Source organism: Mytilus trossulus, chromosome 2 (assembly GCF_036588685.1).
Source record: "Mytilus trossulus isolate FHL-02 chromosome 2, PNRI_Mtr1.1.1.hap1, whole genome shotgun sequence".
Lineage (NCBI taxonomy): Eukaryota > Metazoa > Mollusca > Bivalvia > Mytilida > Mytilidae > Mytilus > Mytilus trossulus.
Window position 1 is genome coordinate 34,835,927 of NC_086374.1, and position 7,711 is coordinate 34,843,637.

At 31.6% G+C, this 7,711-nt stretch overlaps 1 protein-coding gene across 1 annotated transcript; it reads right to left on the reverse strand.

Annotated features, from left to right (window-relative positions):
* Window positions 1–1,382: 1,382 nt before the first annotated feature.
* Window positions 1,383–5,954, reverse strand: LOC134705071 (uncharacterized). Its single transcript, XM_063563838.1, has 4 exons — window positions 5,777–5,954; window positions 4,277–4,383; window positions 2,729–2,843; window positions 1,383–1,568 (listed from the first exon to the last, which is right to left on the reverse strand). The coding sequence occupies exons 1-4, from the start codon at window positions 5,910–5,912 to the stop codon at window positions 1,426–1,428; spliced, it is 501 nt and encodes a 166-aa protein (XP_063419908.1). The 5' UTR covers window positions 5,913–5,954; the 3' UTR covers window positions 1,383–1,425.
* Between the last annotated feature and the right edge of the window lie 1,757 nt (window positions 5,955–7,711).

Genomic DNA, 7,711 nt, shown 5'->3' on the forward strand with positions numbered 1-7,711 from the left:
GTTTTCAAAGAAATGAAATGTCTTGCAAGTTTGTCCACTTGACGATTTCGTACGTTTTCAACGTTGTCTATTCTGGTTACGCATTTATGGTGGATCATCTGTAGAAGTTCCTCAGATAGAATTTTCTTTATAGTCAGATACTATCAAAAAGTATTAAAAAAAATCCGATGACTGGGTTCGTTCGTTTAGATGAAGTTATTAAGTTGTGAAAAAGTTTTATATCACAAATCATCTTTATCAAATTTTCAAATTTGGGAAGCGTAAACTGACTGCGTTTTTTTTTATTTCCTTGCAATAAGATTCATGTGTATAGAATTGAAAGTGAAAATAAAATTGGGCCTAAAGCGTGGCTATATACCTCTCCACATCATACAAAGCTTGTAAACAAATGAGATGAATTTTAATTCACCTTTTTGTTCTGACAATCGTTTCATTTCATAATCTAATTGTACCGCTATTAAAGAAAGTATAGTGAATTTCATAAGCAAGACCCGTTTAACTTATAATTCCCGACAAACTTTTTATATTAAAGCTAAATATATATTCTCCTCTTTTTCGGATCTAAATGGGAAAACATTGCACTTTAAAACGTTTTATGTCAATTGATCTCTGGTAGAGAGTTGTCTCATTGCATCATACCGTATATATCTTCTCATTTCATATAGACTTATGCATTATCCAAATACGATATATTTTGTTGTTTGTTGCTTACGTTACATTCATTGGGAAATATTCCATGCATATTTGGTACAACAAAACATTATAAGAAGTATTCATATTGATGTGCAAAACAAAAATTGCAAGCGAAATACAATTATCCCAAATAGTCGGTAATCGCCGTAAAACGTAAAAATTTGACGTTACTATTTGAGATGCAATATCGTGCTAAACGTCTAAGGGAGCGGTATGGACATACACAAACATTTATAAACGACGTTGAACAATTTAAAGTGTATTGTAGTGTTCATTACCTAGTGTCCTGTTGATATGTATGCCAATTTTAGGTTTGAGCAAAAGAATGACCTGTAAAGATGAAAACGGGGTTTGATGATTCTATGTTACTGTGCTTCATATCAAATTCATTAAATCGGAATGTTTCTTGTTTTTCACTGGTCTTTTAGTAAGTTTTAACTTGTGTTATGTTCATTATATTCCATGTGTTCTATGATTATCTACACATGAGAGTATTTGAATGTGGAATTTTCCCTGACCCTGAACATTGTAGGTAATAGTGTTTTATTTTCAGATGTCATCATGTTTTTACAAGTGAATATGCGAAAATGAAAACAAACACTCCTTTTCTAGCAAGACATAAAACAGAAGCGTGAAACCATTTGTATTAAGTTTGTATGATTTGTATGGCGGCTGTGATGTTAACAACGTTATGACGTATTTGAAATTTTATTGATTGAAGTCCAATGTAGATTATGACACCACCATTTCCTGTGCTGGACAATCCAACTCTCCTGTAATAATACGACGTTCAACATCCGATATCTCTGCCACACTTGATGAATAATGGCACCCATTTAGGTCAAAGGTTTTGGAATCCTTGGTTGCACCGAAAACTGAAAATAAACATTAAATCACCATACTATATACAAGCCAAAGGATGCTACATTTCTTTGCTTCAATTTGTATACTTTTATAAATTGAAAACGGATGAAAAAAACATTTATATATATATTTTAATGGTTGTCATCTAGTCAATGATTTGGTAATACAAAGAGGCAGAAAATTTTAAGGGACTCAAAAAACTGCATTCCTTTAAAATGTCTGAATTCTATATGGTTTTGCATTTGAGTTAACTTCTAGAACATTTTACCCAATCCGTTTGAATTAATCAAACAAATTAAAAGTTTATATAAAGCATGTTAATTCATGTCATTTTGGGCATGATTGAGGACAGTCAAATAGGGTTCAAAGAACTTTTTATATTATTTATATATCAATAACAACGTACACTTATGTTAGCGTATGCATACATAACGTCAGAGTGGGCGCCATAAAATTTGACTACATTGAAAATTAAAGTAATACTTTTAACCAATGAGGTGACAGTAAATACACTAAATTTATCTATTATTCGTTAAATATGAGTTTTTTTCACTACTACACACATATAGTGTTTTCTAAACTTAATTAATTTCAATATATTATTGGCTGGTCTATTACCAATATTTTAATATCTTAATCAAAGCTGGAATATAGCCACATTTGCTTTTGTTTTCCCGAAAAGTAATTATTAAGGCCAAAAGTATATAATTTAGCCCATGTGTACGACATCACGTTAATTTTACTTAAAAATGAATAACATATTCAAACCACATGTTAAACAAGGCAAGTTCTTATCTAATAAAAAATATGGGTTAATATACAGAAATTTATCAACAAATATTTTCAATGTTTTCATATAAAATATACAATATACTATACTGTACAAACAATTATACTAACTCAGTTAATGATACAATTTTTAGTACAGCATACTTTATACAGTACATTATATATACACTAAATAGTACAGAATATATAAACTATACAGTACAGTTTATTAAACATGGCATTATATATACACTATACACCACAGATTATATACACTATACAACACTGTATATGTACACTGAACAGCACAGCTTACACCTTGCACTATGCATAAATTTATGCAGTATACACCTAAAGCAGTAACACTTTACATATAGTCCTTGAAATAAAAGTATGAACTTACCATTTACATAGTATTTCTTGCCAAGTTTAAAATTAATATATGAACATAATGAACTAGCCATAGGAGCATCCAAAAACACAGTTCTTCCGGCAGCAAAGTTGTCTTCATGACCGTTCTAAAGAAAACAAAATCATTTTATTTTTTGGTATGTCACAATGTTAATGTCAAGACGAAAACATTTAGTCGATTATCACACTTCTTACAATATATATAAACAACTTTAAACGACACCAAAAAATAATCTGATTGATTGCGTTGAAAATAAAATATCATTAAGAAAAAAACCCATACCCCTCCTTCTCCCTTAGACCCTTGAGGTTAAATAGTTGCTCCCTTACTGGTTAAAAGAAAACAAATAATTCTGTCAGCCTGACTATTGGTAATGAATATGTAAGCTCTTAACACAGCATTATGCATATGTTTGTTGACGAATATAATAAAATTAACGGTATCAATTTTCTTGCACCAGATGCGCATTTCGACAATACATGTCTCTTCAGTGATGCTCGTGGCCAAAATATTTGCAATCCAAAGCTTATATAAAAGATGAAGAGCTATTATCCAAAAGGTCAAAAAAGTATAGCCAAATCCGAGAAAGGAATCAGAGCTTTGCATGAGGGAGATACATTCCTTAATTTATAATAATTTTTAATACCGGTATTTTGTAACAGCAAATTTTAAAAACACAAAAAAGTCCGTATTTTCATGCCAGTACCGAAGTATTGGCTACTGGGCTGGTGATACTCTCGGGGACTAATAGTCCACCAGCAGAGGCATCGACCATAACATTCGTGAAAAAAAGTCATCCATTAAATTGAATGTCCAATTAGCGCTCGATTACGATTTTTTTTTTACCGCAACATGTTAATTTTAAGAGTATTGCAAAACAAAAAGAAAAACGTCCAATTAATTCAATATCTAAGATTTAAGGTACATAAATATCCCTAAATCAAATTACATATGTTTTGCGAACACAACTGCTGTGAGATAAATGTAATCGGAAAGAAATAATAAAGTTAACACCATTATTTAACCAAGTTTTACAGTTGTATAAGTTATTCACAAGAGAGATTAGTAAAAGATAACTAAAATTGAAAATTATATTGATTTCTTTCATTAATAATTTACAAGCTATTATATATATTATTTTAAAATTGTTATGAAAAGAGGGGCAAATTATACCATAAGGGGCAGTCAAACTCATAAATTAAAAATTAACTGACAACGCTATGGCTAAAATGAAAAAAAAGACATACAGATAAATAATAATACACAAGATTTACGCCAAATTTGAACAAATATATCAAATATACGGGATGACCACCATTTTTTGGTTGGATCCGTGAAGCTCAATTATAAGATGTCTATGCATTACTATGTTATTTTGCTGTCCTTTCATCGTCTTTGTTTTGTCTTTGACTTATGCGTTTTAATGTTCTGCGGGAACAATGTATCTTCAGTCTATGTTATTCAAAGTTTCCAATTTTTTTAGATCATGTTCCCAATTGTGTTTCAGTATTTTAAAGATGATAACAAAATTGAACATACCGTATACATTTTCAGTAAGGTAACAGTAAAACGAACTTTTCCATCAATCTCGTTATTACCACTAGCTCCTGGTAATTCTGATTTTTTATCTGCCTTAAACAATATATCTGAAAAAAACGATAAAATTTAATTTTATATAATTAATTCTATACACCAAAATAACGTTAATATTAATTTAAGTAGTGCTAGTCCACAGAAAGACATGTCAGCCTAACCTGACACATTATTCTGACTCCGTAGCAACCAGTCTTTAATCTTATTCCAGAATGCCGCTTGATTAACGGAGAAGCAGCAAGTACCAATTTTCAATTCTTTGGTTTAACCCTCCTGGGGTTCGAACCTACGACCTCAGTTTCGTTTTCTATGTAGTTTTTATGGTCTTGTTTGTCTTTTTAAATCTTGAGGCGGCCAGCCCATTCGATATTTGCGTCTTCAGACAGGTTGTCTTTTATTACAGATTCCATTTATATGATATGTACTACAGAGGAGTCTTAAATTGGTGTTTTTTAATACAGGTTTCTGCTTAATACAGGTGTTCTCTTAAGCCGGTTTGACTGTATTTATATAAGACAACTGTTTATTATGGTGAAATAATATTGAGAATGGAAATTGGAAAGGTACACTTATGTCAATCGTCCAAAAAAAATCATCTAATGTGTATTTCAATATGTAGCCACTCAAGTTTTGAATAAGTATTACTTACCATTATTTGAGATTTAAAAAAGTTATTAATATTAATCAGACATTACATTTTAAAGTGAATTAAGTATAATAATTTAAAAAAAAATACAAATGTAGGTTTTACTAATAGTTATCAAAGGTACCAGGCTCATAATTTAATACGCCAGACATGCGTTTCGTCTTCATTTTACTCATCAGTGACGCTCAGTCTCAAAATAGTTATATAGCCAACAATTACAAAGTGGAGGAGCATTGAGGACCCACAACTCTAAAAAGTTGTGCCAAATACGGCTAAGGTAATCTATGCCTGGTATAAGAAAAGCCTTAATATCGACAAATTCATACTTTTGTAAACAAGAAATTTATATAATTAATATTCATGTCAACACCGATGTACTGGCTTCTGAGCTGGTGATACCTTCGGGAACAAAACGTCCACCAGTAGTGGCATCGATCCAGTGGTGTAAATATTTATCAAAGGTACTAGACTTATAGTTTAAAGCGCGTTTCGTCTGCATAAGACTCATTGTGCTATTCATCGGATTTTGTCTAATGCTTAGTCCGTTCTGTGTGTTACATTTTAATGTTGTGTCGTTGTTCTCCTCTTGTATTTAATGCGTTTCCCTCAGTTTTAGTTTGTTACCCCGATTTTGTTTTTTGTCCATAGATTTACGAGTTTTGAACATCGGTATACTTCTGTTGCTTTTATTCATCAGTGACGCTCATATCAAAATAGTCAAACAGGTAGAACCAACTTAATAATTCAGCCAATGCCACAGTCCTGCTTTAATAAATAACTAAATATAAACGTATACTTACATTGTCTGTCATGGCAGATGGAGTTATGAATGCTTTTGCCTTCGAGTTCGAAGAATCCCCAATCACAAGAGCATTGTAAAGACTCGTGAAAACTTACTACTACTAAAACAATACAGAAAATTACAGAATATTTCATTATGATGTCTGTTAGTTTAGAATTTCCGTCTAGCGAAGTACAGCATTGGATTTCATTTTATAATGGTTTAGAAACTTGCTGATAGGCAACAGTGATAATGATTAATTAGAACTTTATGTAACAAAAACCCTTAGGTATCGGAAAATATTACATTTTGAATCCGTTGATCATACATGTTGCTTTGCCTACAGATATAACAGCTGTTATATGGCCACAGACGAAAGTCATTCGATTATATCAGGGTCTCTGTATTTAGTTTTTGAAAACATGTCACCTTGGACTGAGAATGTTACACATTTTTTTTTATATCATTTATTCATATTTGAATATCATTTTTGTTTAAAATATTGACAAACTTCGACCATGACCACAAGAGTTCATGAAAACACAGAAATGGGCAAATGAAAATATTTTGATTTTTTTTTCATTTGTGCCAATTTTTTTATTTTAAATTCGAGACAAATTCATTCGAATATATGAATTTCCGATGCATTTCGAACTGTAAATTAAACCCAACAAAACAACGGATCGAATCGTTTCAATCGCACTATAGTGTGTGATAATATTCTGTGAGGGAATTCGATGTTTGGTGTACCAAAGTTCATTTCTTTTCACTTTTTGACAAAACTACTTAACCAATCAGAATGATTTTTTTTAAGTGCGTTGAGAAATGATTTTACGTTGTACAATTGTAAAATTTGTTAAAAGTAATTTTTTTAATAGAGCCAATTATCTGTATAAAGTCAAAAATTATGTTGACTTTTGGAGACCACTTTTTATTGCATGAAATACGTAACTGGGAGATGCGAAAATTGTACCGATACAAAGCGTCATGTTTTTTTTAGATGATAGCAATACTTTTGGTTCACAAATTTTAAGTAGTTTTAACAAAAAATGAACTTAAAATTTCTCTCATTTTCTCCCTACTCAAATTACCCCTACCACTTATAATGATGTGGACCGGTCATTGTTATGGAAAGTTGCGCAATTTGATTTGCTTAAGTGATGTTATGATAAGTTTACCTGTTAAAGTGTAACATGTATGTTGATTAAACTAGACCGTGTATTAATAAATGTTTATAAAGCAGGGATGGTAACTCTGAAGTAAACAAATAAAGGCAACAGTAGTATACCGCTGTTCAAAACTCATAAATCCATGGACAAAAAACAAAATCGGGGTAACAAACTAAAACCGAGGGAAACGCATTAAATATAAGAGGAGACACAACACCGAAACGCAACACACACAGAAACGGACCAAGCATCAGACAAAACACCACGAGAAAACCAAATACATGAATTTGGGATAGACAAGTACCGTGCCACGTCTTATCTCAATATCTGAAAAAGAAGAGAAAACACAAACGACTCAACGTTTAAATACAACACACACAGAAACGAACAATAATATAACAATGGCCATCTTCCTGACTTGGTACAGGACACTTTTAAAGGGGAATGAAAGTGGTGGGTTGAACCTGGTTTTGTGGCATGCCAAACCTCGCACTTTAATGGCAAAGTTAAATATAACATTAAAATGACAACATAATATTACAGGACTACAATACAAATAAATAGGAGAACATATTAGACAAAGAAAAACATGATTAATAGATAACAAAAAGCATCAGGTTTAAAATTCAATACGCCAAAAACGCGCCTTGTCCACTCAAGACTCACCAGTGACGCCCAGATATAAAATATCGAAAGTGAAAAAAGTACAAAATTGTACAGCACTGAAGATCAAAAGTTGAAAAGGTTTCGCCAAATACGGCATTGTTTTTATGTCCGGGATAAGA

Bases quoted from the DNA above. Each gene is read 5' to 3' on its own strand.
- LOC134705071 (XM_063563838.1), bottom strand. From the start codon at position 5,912: ATGAAATATTCTGTAATTTTCTGTATTGTTTTAGTAGTAGTAAGTTTT. The intron at 4,384-5,776 runs GTAAGTATACGT...CGTTTTTTTCAG, and splicing joins CATCTGCCATGACAGACAAT to ATATATTGTTTAAGGCAGAT. The intron at 2,844-4,276 runs GTATGTTCAATT...TGTTTTCTTTAG, and splicing joins CCTTACTGAAAATGTATACG to AACGGTCATGAAGACAACTT.